General features: G+C 43.0%; 2 protein-coding genes across 2 annotated transcripts in view; one reads left to right on the plus strand and one right to left on the minus strand.

Annotated features, from left to right (window-relative positions):
- Positions 1-303: 303 nt before the first annotated feature.
- LOC130367312 (uncharacterized) lies at positions 304-14323 on the minus strand. Its single transcript, XM_056569720.1, has 5 exons — positions 14250-14323; positions 11096-11135; positions 1146-1287; positions 955-1057; positions 304-856 (listed from the first exon to the last, which is right to left on the minus strand). The coding sequence occupies exons 4-5, from the start codon at positions 1023-1025 to the stop codon at positions 304-306; spliced, it is 624 nt and encodes a 207-aa protein (XP_056425695.1). The 5' UTR covers positions 1026-1057; positions 1146-1287; positions 11096-11135; positions 14250-14323.
- LOC130367587 (uncharacterized) overlaps positions 14267-26928 on the plus strand; it is a 95181-nt gene continuing 82519 nt past the window's right edge. Inside the window, exons 1-2 of the mRNA XM_056570097.1 lie at positions 14267-14727; positions 21548-21738. Coding sequence (XP_056426072.1) covers positions 21702-21738 — 37 coding nt within the window. The 5' untranslated portion in view covers positions 14267-14727; positions 21548-21701. The remainder of the gene's footprint in view (positions 14728-21547; positions 21739-26928) is intronic.

Genomic DNA, 26928 nt, shown 5'->3' on the forward strand with positions numbered 1-26928 from the left:
TCTGAAAAGTAATGACTAAAAAAATTGACTAAAAAGAGCAGTTCATGCATGTGTGGAAAAATCCTCAGCCGATAACCGCCATCTCCGCACACAATATCCCGTCTCTAGATCATAGATCATAGACAGATGGACAAGTATGTGAAAAATATAAAAAAAAAAAAAAAGAATATAGGGTGAGGCACATCAAAAGACACCATCATTAAAAGAATTAGAACACCACATGATGGGAATAGGAAAAGGAATGATCCATCTATCAGAGAACTTCACTATATCATAAAAATGGCGCAAAAGGAAGAGTTTCATTTAGACCGTGGGGTACCATGGTTTGGAGTCTATAAATCCACCGAGATTCACACTGAGCCAATCTTTTTGCCACATCTGTATTCTGTACACAAGCTGTATTCTGTCAATACCGCAAACTTTTAAAAGAGCTGGATCTGCATCGTGGTATTTTAGAAAGTGCCTTGCAACCGGTTTGAAATCGTGTCCACTGTCTGTCACTCTGGCTAACCTAATATCCCTCATGTGCTCTCTTACCCTTACCTTCAGTTCGCGAGTTGTTAGTCCGACATAAATCTTCTGACATGGGCATGTCGCGTAATATACGACTGCTCTGGTAGAACAGGTGATGTGCTGTGTGATCTTAAAAGTTGTTTTTCCTGAGCTGTCGGTGAAGTTGTCTGTACGTACTATGTTCGGACATGCAATACACCGGCCACAGGGTATGCATCCCCATTTCGGTCCTTTGGAACCAAATTTCTTACATGCTGGTTCTTCTCCATACTCGCTTTGGACCAGCAAGTCCTTAAGATTCTGGGATCTTCTAGCTGTGATGCTCGGGGTAGATGAAATGTATCTGTTGAGTATAGGATCGGATGTTAATATTGGCCAAAATTTAGAGATGCATTTACACATCTCTTCACATCTTGAATGGTAACCAGTGATCAGACGTACCTGGTTGTTATCTGTACTACGGTTCCTTGGTTGTAAGAGTTGACGTCGATCTGCACTTTTTGCTCGCACATATGCCTTTTTAATACTTTTATTACTGTAGCCCCTGTTGTGGAAACAATGTTTTAATTCCAATGCTCTCTTTTCAAAATCCTCATCCTGTGAACAAATGCGTCTCATACGTAGAAACTGACCTGTCAGTATAGCATTAATCGTTGAGGTAGGGTGTGATGATGATGCATGAAGGTAACTGTTCACTGCAGTGCTTTTGCGGAACACATCTGTCTGAATCCATCCGTCACAATCTCGCTTCAGTGTAATATCGAGGAAGTCGACCTGATGATAATTGGAAGAATACGTCACCTTTATGTTTTTAGAGTTGCTGTTAACCATTGCCATAAATCTATCAAGATCCTCCACCGTCCCCTGCCAGATCATGAAGACGTCATCGATGTACCGCGCCCAAAAAATGACGCGATCCATCGAGACGTCCCCATGATCTGACAGGAGGAGGTTCCGTTCCCAGAGCCCCAGGAACAGGTTAGCATAGGAAGGCGCACAGGCCACCCCCATGGCTGTCCCCTGGAGCTGTAGGAACAGGGACCCCTTGAACAAAAAGAAATTGTGGGTGAGGGTAAAGTACAATAGTTGGCAAATCAAAGCACTCACATCAGGATTTTCATTCAGTTTGCTGTGATCACATTTTTTTCATTTTTTCACACCACATTTTTTCTTTTTTTTCCCTTTTTCTCCCCTTTTTTCCCCTTCTTCTTTTTCACCTCACGCATTTCATTCACATGCCCACAGCATTCACATACCACAGTTGCTTATGCATCACGCACACATTCACACAGCACACCGTTTTACACACATTTCTGCACTCACTTGTTCACATCTATACATCAATTGCCACACATTCTGATCATCCTTCACACACTCTCACCTTTTAATGCTTAGTTAATTCAGTAGCAGATATTATATACACAATATACATGTTTTGTAAATTTCATATACATCATCATCTGCACGGGTCACAAGTTCCCATTTTATTAGATGCAATACAATAATATAATTTCAGAATTTTTTATTTTTTTACTTGTTTCATGAATGTTTCATGAATTATCTATATATATGATTAATTTACAATGTCTTAATCTATTGTGTTTTACACTGGTCTATATCACACTTCTTGCACATCCTCACTTTCCCTTCCCTCACTTTTCCATTTGCTTCACAAGCCTCATATATGTATACCTTATTGTTACCAATAGAGAGCGCTGTACCTTTACTGTTAACATGTCATTGTGCATTAGCCCAATAGATGGCACTGTATGTTAAGTTCTTGCTATGCTGCTGTGCGCAGGTCATGGGATTCCTGGTCATGTGGCCGCTGTTGCTTGGCGACGGCTGGTCACATGGCCTCGCTCCCATACGTAGCGCTTACCGGAAGCCCTGTTTATGGACGCAGTGTGTTCTTTCGTCGGCTGGTTCCGGGTATCGCGGTCACGACGTCACACGCCGAGGATCGCGCGTCTGCGCATCCGGACCCATTCCAATGATGAGCACACTGCGCCACGCCACTCCCCAGGTAATACAGCTGTTCTGTATCTGCTAATATGATACCGTAGGTGTGATTGGGCACGAGTTAATATAAATATGTACCACCATTATGATTAGACCACTCCCGGAAGAAGGACGCAAGTCCGAAACGGACGTAGGGGTAGACGTCTCTCTGTTGCACTTTTTGCTTGCACATGTAGGTATTTTGCTGCTCTGATCCTGCACTTGTACTTTACTTTAGCACTTTATGCTTATATCTTATGCACTGAGCCTGGGTACAGCACTGTATTGTTGTTATGCTGCTATGTAGAATCTTAGTACTAACTTGAGATGCTATGTTGGCATTTTACCTTACATTAGTAGCTTCTATTTGAGAGATGTTCCATATTTGTCAGATGCCAATCCCAGGCCACCCAAACAGGTGTTATGGTAGCAAAAGGTGTCCCCGCTCCGGGACATCACATAAAGAGTCAAACATTTATGTGCAATTATGCCATTGGACAAAAAAAATGGTGTTAAATTTACCCAAAACACTATTTTTAAACCCTTGATAAATTACCCCTCCCCCAAATAATCCACATGGTAAAAATAAATTAGTAGAAAGATTTAAGAGTTCTTCACCCAACTATTGCTGGTATACAAAGAATTAAGTGCAGGAATGTAAAGTCCCGGATAAATGGGACAGCATTGTCACATTCCGGTATGCTTCATGATGAGGGAGTGCTCCTGAAAGGGAATTGACCTTCTCCTTGTGCTAGACTCTACATGCCTGCCCTTGTAATGGTTTGTATACCAGCAACTGGGGAAGAACTATTAGAGTGATGGTGAGTGCAGCAATTTCTACCATATGGATTATGGGGGAAATTTTTTATTGTTGGTGTACATTTTTGTGCACTTTCATTTTGTGTGTTGCTAATGAGTAGGTGCACCAAATTTATTAAATAAACATTGGGAATTAATACATGTTGTGCAGGTACACATTTCCTAAAATTTACCTTCTGTACACCACTATCAATGGTTTACTCATTGCACGAAATGTTGGGACTTTTCTAAATGCACAAAAAAGCTAAGCCATGTCTGGGCTGATGTGTATTTGCAACAAGTGTTAGCACAAATATTTGTGACAATTTTTAAAAAGTCGCAATTGCTTAATCCCTGACCACTGCATAAAGCTGACCATGGTGCAAGAGTGAAAGAGTGTTAATGCATTGCAAATTTTTTTTGTGACTTTAAAAAGAAGAAAAGCATGAACTATATTCTGTGTATTGGCATCTTCAATGGAAAGCAGATATGTTTGGCTTATGTTTTTGTCCTGTTACTACATCTTTTCTTGTTTTGTAACCCAGTTACTAGTGTTGAGCGGCATAGGCCATATTCGAATTCGCGAATATTCGCGAATATATGGACGAATATTCGTCATATTCGCGAATATTCGCATATTCGTAACATCCTCATTTTATTTTCGCATATGCGAATATTCGCGAGTGCGAAAATTAACACATGCGAAATTCGCATATTCAAAAATTAGCATAAGTAAAAATTCGCATATGCGAAGATTAGCATATGCAACTTTCGCATATGCGAAAATTCGCACACCGGTCTCACACAGTAGTATTAGAGCCTTCTTACACCACATAAGCTGGAAGCAGAGAGGGAGGATCACTGTGATGTGTACTGTGAAAAAAAAAAAAACGAATATTCGTAATTACGAATATATAGCGCTATATTCGCGAATATTCGCGAATTCGCGAATATGCGATATTCGCGAATAAAATTCGAATTGCGAATATTCGCGAGCAACACTACCAGTTACCCAGTTCCTGTTACTAAATCTTTTCTTGTTTTGTAGACCCAGTACCGTTATATATTAAATTAAATATTAAAAAGTTTGTCTGTACTTCTATTGATACCCACAGTGTCAAAGGGAAAAAAAGAACAACTTATCTATGATAACCCTTAAATGCTAGAGGTAGAGATGAGCACATTTTTGAAAAATTTGACTCGACTGATTCAACGAATTTTCCCTCAAAAAAATAGTTTAGTTCCGAATTTATTTGTGGCGAATCACTATTAAAAAAAGCTATTTGTGGCCTACAGAGATCCTCAATAGGGGTGTAGAACACTTTGTCTTGCAAGTTGGTGCTGCCATGCACTTTGGTACACACTGACAGGCTCAAGGACTGGCCCACCTTCTATTACCCAAAATTGTGCAGGGCTGGTACTGCCTTCTTCGCAAAGAAATGACAGCTTAGCACTCTCCACCTCGGATTGGCACAAGCTATCATTTCTCTTAAAGGTGCAGAATCCACCACTTGAAAAGGGAGGGACTGCAGCACCAGCAACTTGGACAGGAGCACATTCAGCTTCTGAGCCGTTGGATGAGTGGGCGCATACTGTTGTCTCTTGGACATGGCTTTGCCGATGGTTTGCTGGCGGAATGACTGACTCGATGTAGGAGGAGCAGGAGCATCTGAAGTGACAGAAGATGGGTATGACACATAGCTCCCTCCGGCTGAGGTGGTGCAGCCTGGGCTGGCTGAAACAGGGAGCGGCTTGCCACTGGAAGATGCAGTAGGCTGGACCACCACATCGGAGCCATGGTTCCCCCAGGATGCTTTATGGTGATGCTGCATATCTTGACCCAGGGCCATGGTGCCAACATTGGGACCCTGGCCACGCTTCACCTTCTGCCGACACATCTTGCATGTGGCCATGTTAACCTCCTCCAGATGCTTGATGAAAAACTGCCACACTGCCGAGTAGCTAATTTTCCCTATTAGGAGTAGCTGAGTTTCACTACCTCCCGCGAAGGTAGGCTGTCGTGAAGCAGGTGGTCCACTCCGGGCACGTATGGCTCCAGACTTTCCACTTCTGCCACCATGCTGACTGCCAAACATGCTACCACCTTGTTGGCTCAGCTGCTGCCTCACGGGAAACCTGCAACTCTCTTCTCCTGATGATGATGAAGCCCCTTCTGCACTTGGCTCCAAAGTGTGATCGGCTTCATCATCATTATCATCGAGTTGTGTCTGCACGTCACTGATGTCCTCCTCAGGTCCCCCAACAGTGTCTGCTTCAGGAGCCTGAATGCTCGAAACACCACCTCCCACACCACTCTCCTCATCACTTCTTGCCCTCCTGGCGTAGAAAGCATCTGATGTCTCCTCCAATTCTTGAATGGGCAGAAGCTGCTGACTGTCCTCTAGATCGTCCTCACTAAATAGTGGAGCTGAAACCACATCATAACATACTTCTGTGGGGGAGGGAACAGCATAGGATGGAGGCAATGGGAGGAAAGGGACTGCTCGCGTGCCATGCACACTGAGGGTTGTGTCTGAGGAACCCACCGACTGTTGACTAGGGGTGTCAGATGTCACTTGTGATGAAGTGGATGACCGTGTTAACCAATCGATGACGGCAGATGGGTTGCTGGTCGGGACACGACCGTTAGCTGATACCGGGAGCTCAGGCCTCTTGCTGAGACTCCTGCTGCCACTCGCCCCTATTCTGCTGCGACCTCTGCCTGATGACCTCTGCCACTTGTCTGTGCATGTCCAGGCACTTCTCTGCCTGACATACTTAGTGTGTATATGAGGGGAGTACAATACACTCCACTACGCATAAAACAATATTTGTGTACAACACCAGCTGGTGTGTACTTTTGCCTGGTCTTTCACAGTATCTAGGCTCTTGAGACTTTAACAGGAACAAAATAGTGCACCACTTAGATGTACGTATGTGGTATGCACTTGTGAGGGGAGGAAAATACGCTACAGTACGCTTAAAACAGTATTTATGTACAATAACAGCAGTATACACCAGTGCTGCAGCACACAGTGGCTGTGTACTACACCTAAAATTGCACTTTCTCTCTCAATCTCACTCCCTTACCTATCAGTGCTTCTAGGCAGGATTTGTGCTTGAGCTGAATCACTGCTGTTTTGTGCAACACACTGTGAAACACACTGCTCTCTGTCCCTCTCTCTGTGCAACAGAACGCTGACGTGACTAGGAGGTGAATCGCTGCTGGAAAAAAGCTTTTCTGTGCAACACACTGCGCTATCTGTCCCTATCTATCTCTCTGCAGTGAAAGGCTGAAGTGACTGGCTGATTATATAAGGCTGTGACATCACAGGGTTGACTGGCTACTGATAGGCTGCATCCTGCGTGTGATTTGGGGTCATCCCGCCTACCCTTTTTCCCGCCTTACCAGGATTCCTTACCTCATGTCCTCACATGTGGATCTGCCATTTTAGATGCCCTGAAGCCTGGACCGCACTAAATGGAGCTTAATGAAGCGATTTGCACAATTAATTTTTTCGTGAAAATCATAACAAATTTGGATTCGTCAGATTCGATTCGCTTATCCCAGATTGCAACTTTTCTTTTGCGCCTTTTTACCACACATACACAAAAAAAGCTGTGTAAAAGCAATCATAAATTCTCCATATATACCTAGGCTTTTTGTGTCATTTGCAGATGGCAACCTAAAAACTTGTTCAGGAAATGATCTTTAAAAAGAATAGAACCAACCATATTCTGTGTATAGACATGAGTTCTTGAAAACATAGATGTTTGGCTTCTGTTTGTGTCCTGTTACTACATCTTTTTTGTTTTTTAGACCTGATACTGTTGTATATTAAATTGTAAATAAAAAAAATTGCCCTTGCTTCTATCTTCTTAAGGACCAAGGGCTTACAGGCATGCCCTTGAGTCCTGGGTCTTCGGGACTCATTTCCAGGGTTTGAAGTGTGCTCACGAGCTGAGCACACTTCATACTCGGTGGGTCCCGGTTGCTATCAGCCGCTAGGACCCACAGTTAATGCAAGGTATCGTCGATCGGGTCGGAAATATATAGAAATAACCTACTGGCACCCGGGTAACATAGTGTGAATAATATGGAGGCTCCCTTTCCACATAACATATACGTGTAGATATCACACAACACAAGTACGTGTAGATTTCACACAACACATGTAGTTTCTTTTTCTTATGCAACTTTTAGTGTTTTTTCTTCATCAAAGACAGCATAGGCCAAATATATCAAAAAGTATAAAACTTTTTACGTTCACCCAGGGTGCACCGACTAGATGCTCTAGATCATTTTTACCCACTCCTGGGCATCCTGCGGCTGAGGATCCTTCCTCTCATGAAGGAGACAGCTGCCGAGATCGCGTTGAACACAGACGACGTTTCAGAGGTCACGCCTCCTTTCTCAAGGATGCCTGGGAGTGGGCAAAAATGATCCGGCTAACAAGGAGTGTCTAGCGCCCCTAGCTGGTGCACCCTGGATGAACGTAATGTTTTATACTTTTAGATGTATTTGGACTATGCTGTCTATGATGAAGAAAAAACACTAAAAGTTGCATAAGAAAAATAAATTATTTGTGTTGTGTGACATCTATTTCTATGATCGTCCGGTCGGGCCGATGCCCGACAGTAACCCTTTAGATGCCACAATCAACTTTGCGGGAGTTAATGGGAGCTTAACTCCTTAGTCATTTCACCCAAAAATCCCCGGCAAAACGGAAAAAAAATTCATTGTGCGACAAAATTGAAGAAAAAATTTCATTTTGTAACTTTTGGGGGCTTCCGTTTCTACGCAGTGCATTTTTCGGTAAAAACAACACCTCATCTTTATTCTGTAGGTCCATATGGTTAAAATGATACCCTACTCATTTTTTGCGCCATGTTCTGAAGTTTTTATCAGTACCATTTTTGTATTGATCAGATTTTTAGATTACTTTTTATAAATTTTTTCATGATATAAAAAGTGACCAAAAATACACTATTTTGGATTTTTGGAATTTTTTTGCGCGTACGCCATTTCCCATGCGATTTAATTAAAGATATATTTTTATAGTTCGGACATTTCTGCACGCGGCAATACCACATATGTTTATTTTTATTTTTATTTACACAGTTTTTTTTTATGGGAAAAGGGGGGTTGATTCAAACTTTAATTAGGGAAGGGGTTAAATGACCTTTGTTAACCTTTTTTTTTCACTTTTTTTTGCAGTGCTATAGCTCCCATAGGGAGCTATAGCACTGTGCACACTGATCTCTTATGCTGATCCCTGCAAAGCCATAGCTTTGCATGGATCAGCGAGATAGGGGCTCGATTGCTCAAGCCTGTAGCTCAGGCTTGGAGCAATCAAACCCAGATTGGACGCGACAGAGCAAGGTGAGGGGACCTCCGCTCGCGTCCTAGCTGATTGGGACATCGCAATTTTATCGCGATTTCCCGATCAGCCCGACTGAGCTGCCGTCAAGCGTTTACTTTCACTTTCAGACGTGGCGGTCAACTTTGATCGCTGCTTCTGAACGGTTAATAGTGTGCGGCACTGTTAGCCCAGGGTCCTGGCTATGAATAGCAGTCGGGACCGACCCGGTGTGATGCAGGGTCACTGGGAGCGGGCGTAGGGCATACAGGTACGCTCTCCGTCCTTAACAGGTTAATAAAAAGCGATCAAAAAGTCCCGTGAATCAGTATGCGGAAAAATAAAAAGGTTATAGGGGTCGGAAGATGACATTGGGTATCCTTGCAACCGCATGGACCTATAGAATAAAGATAAGGTGTCATTTTTACCAAAAAGTGCGCTGAGTAGAAACACAACCCCCAAAATTTACAAAATTGGGCTTTTTTTTTCAATTCCACCCCAGAAATATATATATTTTTTGTTTCGCCATAGATTTTTTCATGACATTATTGATGTCATTACAAAGAAAAATTGGTGATGCAAAAAACAAGCCCTCGCATGGGTCTGTAGGTGGAAAATTGAGGAAAAAATGAAATTGCAAAAACGAAAACTGGCTTGGTCCTTAAGGCCTACAGTGTCAAAGAAAAAATGAGGAAACAATTTATTGTTTTATGCTAGAGAGCACAGTATGTGCCTGTATTTGTGCATTTTGAACTGAGGCAGCTGCCTTAGTTACAAGTGGTGGCAGCTTTTTGTAGATCTTCTTTGTAGATTAGTGCAATAGCTTAGGGTAAAAATTTGTGCGAAAGTTGAGTACCCTTATGCAATCACAATCCAAAGTTACGTATGAAGTGAAAGCCAGTGGATCTGATAACTATATCTATTCCATAACTGGGTTCAAGGGTGTTTATTACATTTTATTCCTTCTGCTCAGTCCGCCAGGAAGTAGTAGCATCGCCACTTAACTCTTTTGGGGCCAGACACTAAGCAGAGATGCCTCCTACTCAGCCATGGACCCAGCTTAGGGGTAAGATGTCTGCCAAATCTGTCTATTTTATCTTCTTCTCTTGAGCGGGAAATGCCATACATTATTAAAAAAAAAAAAAAAAAAAGGCTCAGCTTCTATACAATAAAATGATGCTTATGCACCTCTGTTTATTGTACATCCGTCAGTACACTATGTGGTCTAATTTGCTACATGGGGAGGGGGTGAACATCAGCACCTAAAGTGCCTAAGGCACCATGAACTCCAAGTACAGGTCTATAATTTCAATAATATGTAGATCTGTAGACAATTAGCACAGTGCAAAAGTTTTTAACACAAGTGGACAAAATAGAAGAAGTAATAATTTATTTTTATCAATGAACAGAATGCAACGTGAATGAATAGAAAAGCAATCAATATTTTGTCTGACTGTTCTTTGGCTTCAAAACAGCATAAATTATTCTACGTACACCTGCACAAAGTGAGAGATTTTGTAGCATTATAGTCAGGTGTATGGTTAACCAAATATACCAAACAGGTGATAATGATCATTATTTTCATGTGTAGGTGTCACGTGTGGGCAGGGAAGAGTGAAGCCCTGAACTCACCTGCTCCCACGTGCTCTAGGCAACGGGTCCACAACCACGGTGACCTGCCTGAATAAGTGCTGGAAGTAAAACAAAATAAACTTCCAATACAGACGGAGGTCGGGACAATGTATGGAATAACAAACACTAACAGAAATAATAACTAAACATGCACACACAATAAGCCACAGTCCACAAGCCGAGTCAATACCAAGAGATAACAGATAAGCTAAATCGTAGAAACAGGAGGGGAGTCAGAAAGCGGAGCCAATAGGTCAAATATGCCGGAAATGCAAGATACAGTACAAACGCTAGCTAAGAGCATGAGCTCTTTTGCAGGCAAAGTGTGGATGAATACTGAAGGTTTAAATAGGGAGCTAAGCAGGTGAAAAGCCAACAAGGTCAGCTGACCATGCAAAGAACTCGGCATTTCCAAAGTAACCAGAATAACAAAAGACCTCAGTGCAGATTAACCCTTTGGGTTCTTACAGTATGTTGAAACACAATCATTAACTGAAACAGAACAGAGGTGTGTAGGTACAGTCATGGCCGTAAATGTTGGTACCCTTAACATTTTTCGAGAAAATGAAGTATTTCTTACAGAAAAGGATTGCAGTAACACATGTTTTGCTATACAAATGTTTATTCCTTTTGTGTGTATTGGAACTAAGTCAAAAAAGGGAGGAAAAAAAGCAAATTGGACATATTGTCACACCAAACTCCAAAAATGGTCTGGACAAAACGATTGGCACTGTTTCAAAATTGTGGAAATATAAGATTGTTTCAAGCATGTGATGCTCCTTTAAACTCACCTGGGGCAAGTAACAGGTGTGGGCAATAGTAAAATCAAACCTGAAAGCAGATAAAAAGGAGAGAAGCTCACTTAGTCTTTGCATTGTGTGTGTTACAATAAGCATTTACAACAGAAAGAGGAGAAGAGAACTGTCTAAGGACTAGAGAACCAAAATTGTGGAAAAATATCAACAATTTCAAGGTTACAAGTCCATCTCCAGAGATCTAGATTTGCCTTTGACGACAGTGCGCAGCATCATCAAGAAGTTTGCAACCCATGGCACTGTAGCTAATCTCCCTGGGCGAGGACAAAAGAGAAAAATTGATGAAAAGTGTCAACGCAGGATAGTCTGGACAGTGGGTAAGCAGCCCCAAACAAGTTCCAAAGATATTCAAGCTGTCCTGCAGGCTCAGGGAGCATCAGTGTCAGCGCGAACATTTAAATTAAATGAAACGCTATGGCAGGAGACCCAGGAGAAATTAACTTGAGTAAGCCAAAATCCTTCTGGGAAAGTGTCTTGTGGACAGATGAGACCAATATAGAGCTCTTTAGTAAAGCACATCATTCTACTGTTTACCAAAAGATCACAGTACCTACAGTGAAATATGGTGGAGGTTCAATGATGTTTTGGGGTTGTTTTGCTGCCTCTGGCACTGGGTGCCTTGAATGTGTGCAAGGCATCATGAAATCTGAGGATTACCAATGGATTTTGGGTTGCACTGTATAGCCCAGTCTGAAAAATCTGGGTTTGCATCCGAGATCTTGGGTCTTCCAGCAGGACAATGACCCCAAACATACGTAAAAAAAAAAAAACAGAAATGGATGGCAACGAAGTGCTGGAGAGTTCTGAAGTGGCAGCAATGAGTCCAGATCTAAATCCCATTGAACACCTGCAGAGAGATTCTAAAATTGCTGTTGGGAAAAGGCGCCTTACAATAAGAGAGACCTGAAGCAGTTTGCAAAGGAAGAGTGGTCCAACATTCCGGCTGGCAAGTGTAAGAAGCTTGATGGTTATAGGAAGTGACTGATTTCAGTTATTTTTCCAAAGGGTGTGCAGCTAAATATTAAGTTAAGGGTGCCAATAATTTTGTCCAGCCCATTTTTAGAGTTCTGTGTGACATTATGTCCAATTAGCTTTTTTTCCTTTTTTTTGGTTTAGTTCCAATGCACAAAAAGGGAATAAACATGGGTATAGCAAATCATGTGTTACTGCAATCCTTTCTGTGAGAAATACTTCATTTTCTCGAAAAATTTAAGGGGTGCCAACATTTACGGCCATGACTGTAGCTTAAAACTGGGCGAGGAACAGCCAAACTCTGCCACAAAGGTGAGGTTGTGGATTCAGTGTCACAGGTTATACACCGTGGCTAGACTATGTACAGCAGCATGACACAAGGTAATTATACTGCATCAGCAAGGACTCTCCAAAGCAAAGATTTCAAAGCAGACTGGGGTTTCATGATTTGGTTAAGCTCTTTAGAAGAAGCACAGAGAAACAGGCAATTTGAAGACTTTATATGCAATGGCTGTCTGAGGAGATTTAGTGTAGCAAATGAAAGAGACATTGGGAAAGATTTATCAAAACCTTTGCAGAGGAAAAGTTGACCAGTTGCCCAAAGAAACCAATCAGATTGCTTCTTTTATTTCTCAAAGGCCTTTTTCAAAATAAAAGAAGCAAACTGATTGGTTGCTACGGGCAACTGGTCAACTTTGCCTCTGCACAGATTTTGATAAATCTCACCTACCATGCTTATTTCCCTTTAAATCAAAAGATGTCCAGCAGGTCCATGAGCTCAGAACTGGCAGAAACCAGTGGGACTCGCAAAGGCAAACAAGGCCGGCAACTCAATTATGCATAAAAACATAGGATCTGGGGTGGCAGTGGGTGCTCTGAAATATTTAGCTGTAACAGATGGAAGTTTGTTCATCAATGTTGTGGAGAGCGGAACAATAATGGGTGTCTGCAGGTAACAGTGAACCAAGGTAGAGGTTCCTTGCAAGTTAAAAAAATGTAGTAACTTTTTTGTCCTTTTTTATCTGAGGAAGGAGACTTACCGTATTTTTCGCCCTATAGGACTCACCGGTATATAAGACGCCCAATTTTAATGGTACAAAACCTAGAAAAAAAAGATTCTGAACCCAACAGTGATCTTCAACCTGTGGACCTCCAGATGTTGCAAAACTACAACTCCCAGCTGGGAGTTGTAGTTCTGCAACATCTGGAGGTCCGCAGGTTGAAGACCACTGGATAGGAGGTAATACTCACGTGTCCCCGCCGCTCCGGAACGTCACCGCTCCTCACCGCTGCCCTGGATGTTGCTCCATCGCTGTCGCCGCGTCCCCGGGGTTTCCCCGTCGCTCCGGATGTCTTCTTCCCCGGGATCCACGCTCTCCGTCGCTGTCATCACGTCGCTACGCACGCCGCTCCTATTGGATGACGGGACAGCGTGCGCGATGATGTGATGATGTCGAAGGAGTGCGCCGGCCATGCAGGGGATCCCGTCACGGAGCAGACACCAAGGAGGCAGGTAAGGTCCCTCCCGGTGTCCTGTAAGCTGTTTCACCGCGGCGGTCCCAAACAGCCCGACTGAACAGCCGGGTTAGTGTTATTTTCGCTTCAGACGCGGCGGTCAGCTTTGATTGCCATGTCTGAAGGGTTCATACAGGTCATCACCGCGATCGGTGATGTCCTGTATTAGCCACGGGTCCCGGCCGATGATGGCCGCAGGGACCGCGGTGATAGGTGTGTATTCGCCGTATAAGACGCACAGACTTCCCCCCCCCCCCCCCCCGTTTTGGGGAAGAAAAATTGCGTCTTATACAGCAAAAAATTCTGTAGTTTTCCGAAAACGCTTTCATAATGGACACAAAAAACTTTTTTGTCTGCTATCATAGACTTGCTAGTATCAGTAGTCTTCAGTCAGATGCACTGTTTTGGGCCCCTATTTTTCTTTTTCTCTGCTGAATATCCTATCATTGCACCTATGTATAAAGTGCTGGTCCCCCCACAAAGTGGGACTGATTCACTACTATCGGTGTTGTGGCATGCTCCACAACCCAAGCAGGTTGAGCCTGGTCTGAACATTTAAAGGAAAACTGTCACATGTTTTGTCCCGCACTATCCACAGGTACCTGTGGATAGTGCGGGAGACACTGAACAATTTGAGTCCTACCTTGCCCGGATCCGCTGCGCCGTTTGCCCGTTACAGGTCTTTTTCTGTGTCTTAAAATTAGCACTTAACTGGCAAAGGCGGGGTTACTGCCTTCAACTGCCACTGTGTTGTAACCGCCGCCCTGCCCGCAGCACTGCCTGGCTAATGAATATTCATATATTGCCTAACTATGTTGTCTCAAACTGCCTACACCCTTACTTCAGCGCTGCTCTGTACGAATGAAGCAGCGCTGAAGAGCGCTTCCGGGTGTAGTGAGAAATCCCGCACATGTGCAGTAGCGTCCGGGACTCGGCCGATATGAGACAACATAGTAAGGCAATATATGAATATTCATTAGCCGGGCGGTGCTGCGGGCAGGGCGGCGGTTACAACACAGTGGCAGTTGAAGGCAGTAACCCCGCCTTTGCCAGTTAAGTGCTAATTTTAATACACAGAAAAAGACCTGTAACGGGCAAACGGCGCAGCGGATCCGGGCAAGGTAGGACTCAAATTGTTCAGCGTCTCCCGCACTATCCACAGGTACCTGTGGATAGTGCGGGACAAAACATGTGACAGTTTTCCTTTAATGTCATATCAACTTGTGGTTACTTTATTACCCTATGTGGTTCTCTGCTATTTTTTTTGTTCTCAAAATGTAGTAAGGTATTTGATCAAGTGAACATTGCCTTTAAGGGGTACTCTGGTTTTTCTTCAAATCAACTAGTACCAGAAAGTTAAACAGATTTTGAAATAACTTCTAATGAAAAAAATCTTAATCCTTCCAGTACTTATCACCGGTGCGAATATTCGCATTTCGTATTTTTATCGTGAATATCGCTAATTCGCGAATATTGCGAATATATCCGCTATATATTTGAAATTGCGAATATTCGCTTTTTTCCGCATATTTCTTCTTTTCACTTGTGGGCCAATTAGAATGATGCAAATACACTTGTCAGAAGTTATCAACAACATCCCTAGCAACCAATAGTAAAGTTGCCCACCCCCTCACTGTTTTCTTCCTTGAATACACGAATATGCGAATATAATGTATACACGGAATTTGCGAATATAGGACGAATATTCGTCTATATATTTGTGAAATATCGCAAATTTGAATATGGGCTCATCACTACTGCTGTAAACTACAGAAGAAGTTCTTTTCTTTTTGAATTTCTTTTCTGTCTGACCACAGTGCTCTCTGTTGGCATCTCTGTCCATGTCAGAAAACCTCTCCTGCTCTGGATAATTCCTGACATGGACAGAGGTGTCGGCAGTGAGCACTGAGGTCATACAGAAAAGAACAACTCAACTTCTTCTGGAGCATACTGCAGCTGATAAGTACTGGAAGGATTAACCCCTTAAGGACGCAGCTCATTTTCACCTAAAGGACGAAGCCATTTTTTGCAATTCTGACCACTGTCACTTTAAGCATAATTAACTCTGGGACGCTTTTACCGATTATTCTGATTCTGAGACTGTTTTTTCGTGACATATTCTACTCTATTTTAGTGGTAAATTGTCTGCGTTACTTGCATCCTTTCTTGGTGAGAAATCCCCAAATTTCATGAAAATTTAGAAATTTTGCATTTTTCTAACTTTGAAGCTCTCTGCTTGTAAGGAAAATGGATATTCCAAATAACTTTTATATTGATGCACAAATACAATATGTCCCCTTTATGTTGGCATCATAAAATGGACATATTTTTACTTTTAGAAAAAATTAGAGGGCTTCAAAGTAGCACAGCAATTTTCAAAATTTTCATGAAAATTGCAAAATCTGAAGAGACAGATGTTACAGAACTACAACTCCCAGCATGCCTGGGCAGTCTAGGTATGCTGAGAGTTGTAGTTTGACAACATCTGGAGGGCTACCATTTGGGCACCACTGTAACAGTGGTCTCCAAACTGTGACCCTCCAGATGTTTCAAAACTACAACTCCCAGCATGCCCAGACAGCCTTTGGCTTCCCTACCTGCGCCGCTGGTCTCCGCTGATGTCACCGACGATCATCTTCTCCACAGGTACATCCAGGGGTGGGCAGAGCGGGGGGTTCGCACGGTAACCCCCCTTCTTCAACTGCCATTGGTCAGCACTCAGTGCTGACTAATGGCAGGGGATAGGAGGAAGTTGCAGCACTGCAACCTTACTCCCATCCCTCAGGATGATCGGGACTGTCACTGGCAGCTCCGATCATCCCTATTTTCCGGGCGATCGGGTCACCAGAGACCCAATCAGCCCGGAATAGTAGAAAATCGCATGTCTGAATTGACATGCGATTTCCTGTGATCGCCGACAATGGGGGGGGGGGGGGGGGGGAGGGGGAGGGTCTCAGGAACCCCCTCGGCGATGTGCCGGGATGCCTGCTGAATGATTTCAGCAGGCATTCCCGTCCGGTCCCCAACCGGCTAGCCATGGGGACCGGAATTTCCCACGGGCGTATCCATACGCCCTACGTCCTTAAGGACCCGGGATGCAGGGTGTATGCATATGCCCGGCGTCCTGAACAAGTTAAGATTTTTTAATAAAAGTAATTTACAAATCTGTTTAACTTTCTGGAGCCAGTAGATATGAAGAAAAAAAAATGTTCTTCAAGAGGACCAAGGTGCCATGACCTTAAGAAAGGGTGTCTTTAATAACTTACAGAAGATGTTCTGCTTTTCAGATGAACTAAGGAAGTTACTGGAAAGTTAAGAAACTAAAACCAGTGTATCTGTTCTAACAGGATATATCTGCGATGACTATGACATTTTGAAGCTAATGCAGTTTAGATAAAGGAAAACAAAAAAAAATACAAAAAAAACTTTACAAATTATTTTAAGTAAAAATCTTCTATTATTTAGTGTTTACAGCTCCTATGTAAGAGGACTGATCCAGGGAATACCGTACAGATTATGATGGTGCTGAAGTAGGATCTCCAGTCTATATACATCTATATGCAGCTGTCATTTCACAAGAGCAATATGAGAAATGAAAGCTGAGCTGTGATTGGGCAACAAGGAGAATTTTATTATAATTCAGCATGATCTATGTCCCCCATAGTTTACTAGGTACTATGTTTAGTTGGTACTTTCGTAGCAGAAAATGGACCAGTCATGGTCACTAATAAACTATGTTCTGTAGTGAAGGGGTTCATCAGGGAAAAGCTGTTGTATATGTTGTCAGCCATTTTTTTGGAGAAGGAACAATCATGTCATATTTTAACTGCCCAATCATTTTTATGGGGAAGGAGATGAACTTCTAACTGAGGTGTCTGGCAATGGTTACTTCTCATCTGCCCATTCAGAACCCAATATCTCTTGGCCAAGCTGAATGTTCATGTGTATGGGGTGAGTAGGAGCGATAAAGGTGAAGGGCCACCTTAAAGGGGTACTCGGCTGCTCGGCATTTGTAACAAACTGTTCCGAACGCTGGTGCCGGCGCTGTGAGTTTGTGATGTCATAGCCCCGTCTCTCATGATGTCACGCCCGTCCCCTCAATGCAAGTCTATGGGAGGGGGCGTGACGGTTGTCACGCCCCCTCCCATAGACTTGCATTGAGGGGGCGGGGCGTGACATCATGAGGGGACGGGGCTATGACGTCACAAGCTCCCAGCTCCAGCGTTCGGAACAGTTTGTTCCAAACATTGAGCAGTGGAGTACCCCTTTAAAGCGTACTTCCCCCGATTGTCCTGGTCACAGGATATGTGTAAAATAATTCCTGGCAATTTTTCAGCCTTACACTATAGCGATCTGGAGATGTACTTGCCAGAAGTCCCATGCAAGCCTATGGGAACTCCAGAAACTCAGTCTCTATGATAGTCTCAGGGCAAGTCACAGGCTTAGAAGTTTTTGGGAATCTTAAGCACATTCTACCGGCAGGCCCATAAGTGGAGATACCCTAAAACTTTAGAGTGATGGAAGGGCCTACAACCGTCATACAGGCAAGGGCCCATGGCAATCTGAATCCCCACCTGGCAGATCCAATCTACAATTTTACAGCATATGCCTCTTCATAGAAAGCATTGTGTGTCATCCTTCACCAAAATGAAAGGGGTACTCCAGTGGAAAACATTCTTTTTGTAAATTAACTGGTCCCAGAAAGTTAAACAGATTTGTAAATTACTTCTATTAAAAAATATTTACCCTTCCAGTACTTTTTAACAGCTGTACGCTACAGAGGAAATGCTTTTCTTTTTGAATTTCTTTTTTGTCCACAGTGCTCTCTGCTTACACCTCTGTCCATGTCAGGAACTGTCCAAAGCAGCATTGGTTTTCTCCTGCTCTGGACAGTTCCTGATGCGGGCATCTGGTGTCAGCAGAGAGCAATGTGGACAAGACAAAAAATAAATTCAAAAAGAAAATAATTTCCTCTGTAGTATACAGCTGCTAAAAAAGTACTGGAAGGGTAAAGATTTTTTAATAGAAGTAATTTACAAATCTGGGAAACACTAAAGCATGGAGGTACTCTATCTACCACACAAAAATCTGACCGAGAATTTAGCCAAGGAGTGATTACTTCTCAGCACTCCAGAAAATAATAGAAATAGACAATCAGTGGTTTGGCTTATTTATTTTTTATTTTTTATTATTTATTTTTTATTTTATTTTTTATATTTATTTCCATTTTATTTTATTTATATATATATATATATATATATATATATATATATATATATATATATACCGTATTTATCGGGGTATACCACGCACCGGCCTATAACACGCACCCTCATTTTACCAAGGATATTTGGGTAAAAAAAAGTTTTTTACCCAAATATCCATGGTAAAATGAGGGTGCGTGTGTGCGCGTGTATACCCCGATACACCCCCAGGAAAGGCAGGGGGAGAGAGGCCGTCGCTGCCCGCTTCTCTCCCCCTGCCTTTCCTGGGGTCTAGAGCCCTGCTGCCGGCCCTTCTCACCCCCTGGTTATCGGCGCCGCTGCCCGTTCTGTCCCCCTGACTCCTGCCAGGGGGAGAGAAGCGGCGCCGACAGCCAGGGGGAGAGAAGGGGCATCGACACCCATTGCCGGCGCCGCTGCCCCGTTGCTTCCCCCCATCCCCGGTGGCATAATTACCTGAGTCGGGTCCGCGCTGCTGCAGGCCTCCGGCGTGCGTCCCCTGCGTCGTTGCTATGCACGGCGCGGCGCACCGACGTCATGCGCCGTGCAGCGCATAGCAACGACGCAGGGGACGCACGCCGGAGGCCTGCAGCAGCGCGGAACCGACTCAGGTAATTATGCCACTTGGGATGGGGGGAGGCAACGGGGCAGCGGCCCGGCAATGGGTGTCGATGCCCCTGCTCTCCCCCTGGCTGTCGGCGCCGGTACCGATAGTCAGGGGGACAGAACGGGCAGCGGCGCCGATAGCCAGGGGGTGAGAAGGGCCGGCAGCAGGGCTCTAGACCCCAGGGAAGGCAGGGGGAGAGCAGCCATCAGCGACGGCCTCTCTCCCCCTGCCTTTCCTGGGGCGGTATCGGCGTATAACATGCACATAGACTTTAGGCTAAAAATTTTAGCCTAAAAAGTGCGTGTTATACGCCGATAAATACGGTATATATATATATATATATATATATATATATATATATTTTTTTTTTTTATCTTACTCCATATTATTTTAGTATTCCTATCTTTAGTGATTCCTATCCTTATAACACATGGTGACCATACGACCAGACTAGATTATTCACCATGATATATCCATTCATTTATACTCATCCGTACACCTACACAGTCGCCTCCAAATACAACACCTCATTCCCCCTATATATCCACATAGACTCACCCCACACTTATATATACTCACCGATTCATATAGTAAATTATGACTCTGATCACCATTCATTTGCTAATCATACCCATCCAGACAACTCCATTCCTGATCTTCCATCCACACACCTGTCTATGTCCAAATGGTCCTAACCGGGTTTTGGCTCAAACTACCTGTTACCGCCAAATTTGCTCATATATAAGCACCTACACTCATTGCATACTTCATGTTCACTGAGGAAGGTGCTAGGCGGACCGAAACGCGTCTGATCCATGTACAGATAATATTAGCACCATCAGCGAAGCACCCTGCAACTCACCTTACTGCACCGGGACCCAGACCGGCATCCCAGCTGTATTCCCACCGCCCGCACCGCTCCTCCACATAGGCACCAGGCCTAGGAGCGGGCGTTCCCACTTAAGACCTGCATCTGGACTCCGGACCATGCTCCCCTGCACCCGGACCCTGCGCCGCTGGGCTCGACATCACCACCGAGGACTGCCATATCCTCTGACTCCAGCAGCGCTGCAACCGGACTCTGCACCGTTGCGCCCGACACCATCTTTGAGGACTGCCATATCCTCCGACTCCACTACTGCCCGGCTCCAGGACCACTGGAACCTGACCCTGCACCGCTGTACCCGACTCCAACACTGAGGACCGCCACATCCTCCACCTAAGGGTAAGCGGTACTGTGTACCGGCCGGACTTCATCTCCTGACAGCCGCTGTGCTGTGATTTGTCATTGACAGCCGCCGTGCTGCCTATATTCACCTTTTCTCTATCATACAGCCGCCGCGCTGTCGTGACCCAGAGGGCCGGTGGATTCAGCTAAACCTATTGACTATACTTGTCTATTGAACTGAGTTGCTCTTTGCACGAACAGTGGGCTCCAAACAGGGGGTCTCAGGCGCCTGCATGTGCACTGCAGGCGCTCTTACCACACTCCACTGGTACTAATTATTATCTGGACATTTTATCACACTTGCCGCATATGTTTTATTAATTCTAACTTAGGCAACTTACTGTATCTGATTAGTGTAATTGCCTTAGTGAGTGCAAGGATCCTGCACTCCCATTTTATGTAATTTTATACTGTAGCTCAATAAAATTATTTTTCTTATCTTGGACATAGACATTGATTTATTTGATACAGAGTCACACCACATCTTTCACCTCCATAGTTTCACACCTCTACATAGTCACATTCCAACTAACCCACAATACATTTCCAACCACCATCCTCTAAACCACAAGCAGATTAACTATATTGTCACTCTCATTCCTTCTCTTCTCACTCATTCACACATTTATATACATACACATTGACATACTCAGAAATACATACACCCACCCAATACAGCCCAACACACTCGTAGCATATCTAGGCCTGGAGAAGAAGCCAAACCACTGACTGTCTAATTTACAAATCTGTTTAACTTTCTGGCACCATTTGATTTAAAAAAAAAGTTATGTTTTCCATAACCTGTAAGAGATTGAAAACAGATTCTCAATTTCTTTTCAACTTTTTGTAAATATAACGTTCCTTTCCCCATTGTAATAATACAGTGACCTTCTAAGATGTGAGCGTGACTTCCTCTTCTAGTCTCTTCCTCTTGCTTCATAAGAAACAGAAATATTGATACTTGAAGAACACGAAGAAGAAGCTTCCTGCAGATTCTGCTCAGTCTCATACATCGTCCGTCGTCCTCCACCATCTACAATGAGACTTTCCATCCTGATCTTCTGTCTCTTCCATGGTAAGAGAAGCGGCCGGGACATCCTATTATATACATCAGGGGGGATAGTGACTTCATCTTCGTAGGGAGGTTGAAGGAGATAATAAGACTGTCTAATGTCTTATCTCCATTCCAGATACCAATCCCAAGATGACTTCTTTATTTCTTATACAATATATCCAGTGCTGAGAAATTGCAGACGTATGTCCTTTCTCCAGAGATTTGCATTTTAAATTGTGCTTTAATCCCTTAACCCCTTAAGGACCGGAGGTTTTTCCGTTTTTGCATTTTCGTTTTTTGCTCCTTGCCTTTAAAAAATCATAACTCTTTCAAATTTACACCTAGAAATCCATATAATGGCTTATTTTTTGCGCCACCAATTCTACTTTGTAATGACGTCAGTCATTTTGCCCAAAAATCTATGGTGAAGCGGGAAAAAAAATCATTGTGCGACAAAATTTAAAAAAAAACGCTGTTTTGTAACTTTTGGGGGCTTCCGTTTCTACGTAGTACATTTTTCGGTAAAAATGACACCTGATATGTATTCTGTAGGTCCATACGATTAAAATGATACCCTACTTATATAGGTTTGATTTTGTCGGACTTCTGGAAAAAATCATAACTACATGCAGGAAAATTAATACGTTTAAAATTGTCATCTTCTGACCCCTATAACTTTTTTATTTTTCCGTGTATGGGGCAGTATGAGGGCTCATTTTTTGAGCCGTGATCTGAAGTTTTTAATGGTACCATTTTTGCATTGATAGGACTTATTGATCGCTTTTTATTCATTTTTTCATGATATAAAAAGTGACCAAAAATGCACTATTTTGGACTTTGGAATTTTTTTGCGCGCACGCCATTGACCGTGCGGTTTAATTAACGATATATTTTTATAATTCGGACATTTCCGCACGCGGCGATACCATTTATGTTTATTTTTATTTTTATTTACACTGTGTTTTTTCTTTTATGGGAAAAGGGGGGTGATTCAAACTTTTAATAGGGAAGGGGTTAAATGATGTTTATTCACTTTTTTTTTGCACTTTTTTTTTGCAGTGTTATAGGTCCCATAGGGACCTATAACACTGCACACACTGATCTTTTACATTGATCACTGGTTTCTCATAAGAAACCAGTGATCGATGATTCTGCCGCATGACTGCTCATGCCTGGATCTCAGGCACTGAGCTGTCATTCGGCGATCGGACAGCGAGGAGGCAGGTAGGGGCCCTCCCGCTGTCCTGTCAGCTGTTCGGGATGCCGCGATTTCACCGCGGCTATCCCGAACAGCCCACTGAGCTAGCCGGCATGCTTTCGGTTTCACTTTAGACGCGGCGTTCAACTTTGAACGCCGCGTCTAAAGGGTTAATAGCGTGCGGCACAGCGATCAATGCCGCGCGCTATTAGCCACGGGTCCCGGCCGTTGTTAGAGGCCGGGCCCGACCCGCTATGACGCGGGGCCACGCCGTGGCCCCGCGTTATAGATCGGGAGTGGACACATGACGTTCCAGTACGTCATGTGTCCTTAAGGGGTTAAAGGGGTACTCCGGTGAAAACCTTTTTTCTTTTAAATCAACTGGTGGCAGAAAGTTAAACATATTTGTAAATGACTTCTATTAAAAAATCTTAATCCTTCCAGTACTTATTAGCTGCTGAATGCTACAGAGGAGATTCCTTTCTTTTTGGAACACTGATGACATCACGAGCACAGTGCTCTCTGCTGACATCTCTGTCCATTTTAGCAACCATGCATAGCAGATGTATGCTAAGGGCAGCATGGTGGCTTAGTGGTTAGCACTGCTGCCTTGCAGTGCTGGGGATTTGGGTTCAAATCCCACTAAGGACAACAATAAATAAAGCATTATTATTATTATTATTATTATAACGTCAGCAGAGAGAACTGTGCTCGTGATGTCATCAGGGAGCATTCCAAAAAGAAAAGAATTTCCTCTGTAGTATTCAGCAGCTAATAAGTACAGGAAGGATTAAGATTTTTTAATAGAAGTAATTTACAAATATGTTTAACTTTCTGCCACCAGTTGATTTAAAAGAAAAAAGGTTTTCACCAGAGTACCCCTTTAAGGATGCAGCAATTTTTCATTTTTTGCATTTTAATATTTTCCTTCTTGCTTTTAGCCACAGCTCTTTCAGTTTTTCTCTATAGACCCATACGAGGGTTTGTTTAATGTGCAACTAACTGTGCTTTGTAATGACATTGCTAATTTTACCACAAAATCTACAGCAACCCCCCCCCCCCCCCCCCCCCCCAAATTTTGCGGGTCAAATATGAAAAAAAAATTAATTCTGCAAATTGTCATTTCTATGCAGTGCACTTTATGGTAAAAATGACACTTTAACTTTATTCTGTAGGTCCACATGATTACAACAATACCCAATTTATATAGGTTTTGTTTTATTGTGCTGCTTTTACAAAAGTATAACTTTTTGTAAGAATATTAGTAGGCTTAAAGTTTTCCTCTTCTGACCCTAATAACACTTTTATTGTCTGTATATGGGGCTACATGAGTTACCCCTTGATGACAAAGAAATCAATAGAGTCTTTACCGATATGGTATGTAAACATCAAATTTAAAGGGGTACTCCACTGCTCAGCATTTGGAACAAAATGTTCCGAACGCTTAGAGCCGACGCCGGGAGCTTGTGACATCATAGCCCCGCCCCCTCATGACATCACGCCCCGGGGCTATTACATCACAACGAGCTCCCAGCGCTGGTTCTAAGCATTTGGAACATTTTGTTCCAAATGTTGAGCAGCAGAGTACCCCTCCATAACGATGAAGGACGTATATTTACGTCCTCCGCTGGCTCCCGCGATATGCCGCGGGGTCACGCGGTCAGTTCCGGCTGCCATCAACGGCCGGGACATGCGGCTAATACAGGACATCATCGATCGCGGTGATGCCCTGTATTAACCCTTCAGACGCGGCGATCAAAGCTGACCGCCGCGTCTGAAGCGAAAGTGAAAGTATCCCTTACCTGCCTCCTCAGTGTCCGATCGACGAATGACTGCTCCGTGCCTGAGATCCAGGCAGGAGCAGTCAAGCGCCGATAACACTGATCACAGGCGTGTTAATACACGCCAGTGATCAGCATGAGAGATCAGTGTGTGCAGTGTTATAGGTCCCTATGGGGTAACAATGATCAGTTTGTGCACTGTTATAGGTACCTATGGGATAACAATGATCAGTGTGTGCAGTGTTATAGGTCCCTATGGGATAATAATAGAATCAAAGGCGAATGACCAGGGAGTCAGGAGTTTGTCTGGCGCAGAGAGGAACCATCAGACAGCCAAGTAAAATCAATGGATTTATTAATCCATTGATTTTACTTGGCTGTCTGATGGTTCCTCTCTGCGCCAGACAAACTCCTGACTCCCTGGTCATTCGCCTTTGATTCTACACCTATCCAGGAGGGCTGCAGTGGACCTGCCTTCATATCTCTTCTGCTCCTAACCTTGTTGTGTGTGGGCGCACAACCAACTTCGGTAAGCGGCTTGGGAATCACCTTCCCCTACCCCCACCTGCAAGATCTACTGATCCCGCACATGAGGCGCCTTCCTTCCTTTCTATGGGATAATAATGATCAGTATAAGAGATCAGTGTGTGCAGTGTTATAGGTCCCTGTGGGAGCTATAACACTGCAAAAAAAAAAGTTAAAAAAAAAGTGTTAATAAAGGTCATTTAACCCCTTCCCTAATGAAAGTTGGAATCACCCCCCTTTTCCCATAAAAAAAAATAAAATAGTGTAAATAAAAATAAAAATAAATATATGTGGTATCGCCGTGTGCGTAAATGTCCGAACTATAAAAATATATCATTAATTAAACCGCACGGTCAATGGCGTACGCGTAAAAAAATTCCAAAGTCCAAAAAAGCTTATTTTTGGTCACTTTTTATACCATTAAAAAATGAATAAAAAGTGATCAAAAAGTCAGATCAAAACAAAAACTTCAGATCAAGGCGCAAAAAATGAGTCCTCATACTGTCCTGTACGTCCAAAAATAAAAAAGTTATAGGGGTCAGAAGATGACATTTTTAAACGTATACATTTTCCTGCATGTAGTTATGATTTTTTTCCAGAAGTACGACAAAATCAAACCTATATAAGTAGGGTATCATTTTAACCGTATGGACCTACAGAATAATGATAAGGTGTAATTTTTACCGAAATATGCACTGCGTAGAAACGGAAGCCCCCAAAATCTGCAAAATTGGGTTTTTTCTTCGATTTTGTCGCGCAATGATTTTTTTTTTCCGTTTCTCCGTGGATTTTTGGGTAAAATGACTAATGTCACTGCAAAGTAGAATTGGTGACACAAAAAATAAGCCATAATATTGATTTTTAGGTGGAAAATTGAAAGGGTTATGATTTTTAAAAGGTAAGGAGGAAAAAACGAAAATGCTAAAACTGAAAAACCCTGCGTCCTTAATGGGTTAACCCCTTTCCCAATCTTACACCTTGTGTGACAGCTCACTTCTTCCAATTCTATCCACCTGTGCCATGGACTCGCCATCACCATCTATGACTTCACAGGAATAAACACCAGGAAAGAGGATTGTCCAGCAAATGATAGTGAATATAGATTGTTTTGCTTTATTAGGAATTCAATTAAAAACGAAGAACAAGTACAGTAGCAAAGAACACCTGATGTGTTTCAAATTAAATGTGCTTTTGTCATAGTGTGATCTTACAATATAAAAAAATCATTAAAATACTTTCCAGCTTGGTAACCTGTCTGTTACCTCAGCTGGTTAAATAAAAAAGACAGAGAAAAAACTTGGTATGTACTATACCATTGCTGAAACTAGCTACCTAGCATATTTGGCTCAAAATACTGTGACATGACCTGGGACCATAAACCACCATCTATTCAAGGGGGGAAAAAATAAACATAACGAAACTGGTGCTAACTAACAACACCCATACACTGTTGAGAAGGACTGTATGAACAAAGGCCTATAATGTTAATAGGTCATGATCTGATCTTCCCGCAGATTAAGACCCTATGGTTTATGGGTGTTCAATATGAACATCCAATATGTTTAGCGGTTTAAAAGGTGTCTCCTTAAATGCCTGCCTCTGTCATGTCTCTTAACCCTTTCTATGTGAGTATCCCTCAAGGAGCTTGTATCTCCAGCATATTTATCCCTAGTGCCTTGAAAATGCAGAGATAACAACCTTAGAACA

The sequence above is a fragment of the Hyla sarda genome, chromosome 4 (genome assembly GCF_029499605.1).
Source record: "Hyla sarda isolate aHylSar1 chromosome 4, aHylSar1.hap1, whole genome shotgun sequence".
Classification (NCBI taxonomy): Eukaryota; Metazoa; Chordata; class Amphibia; order Anura; family Hylidae; genus Hyla; species Hyla sarda.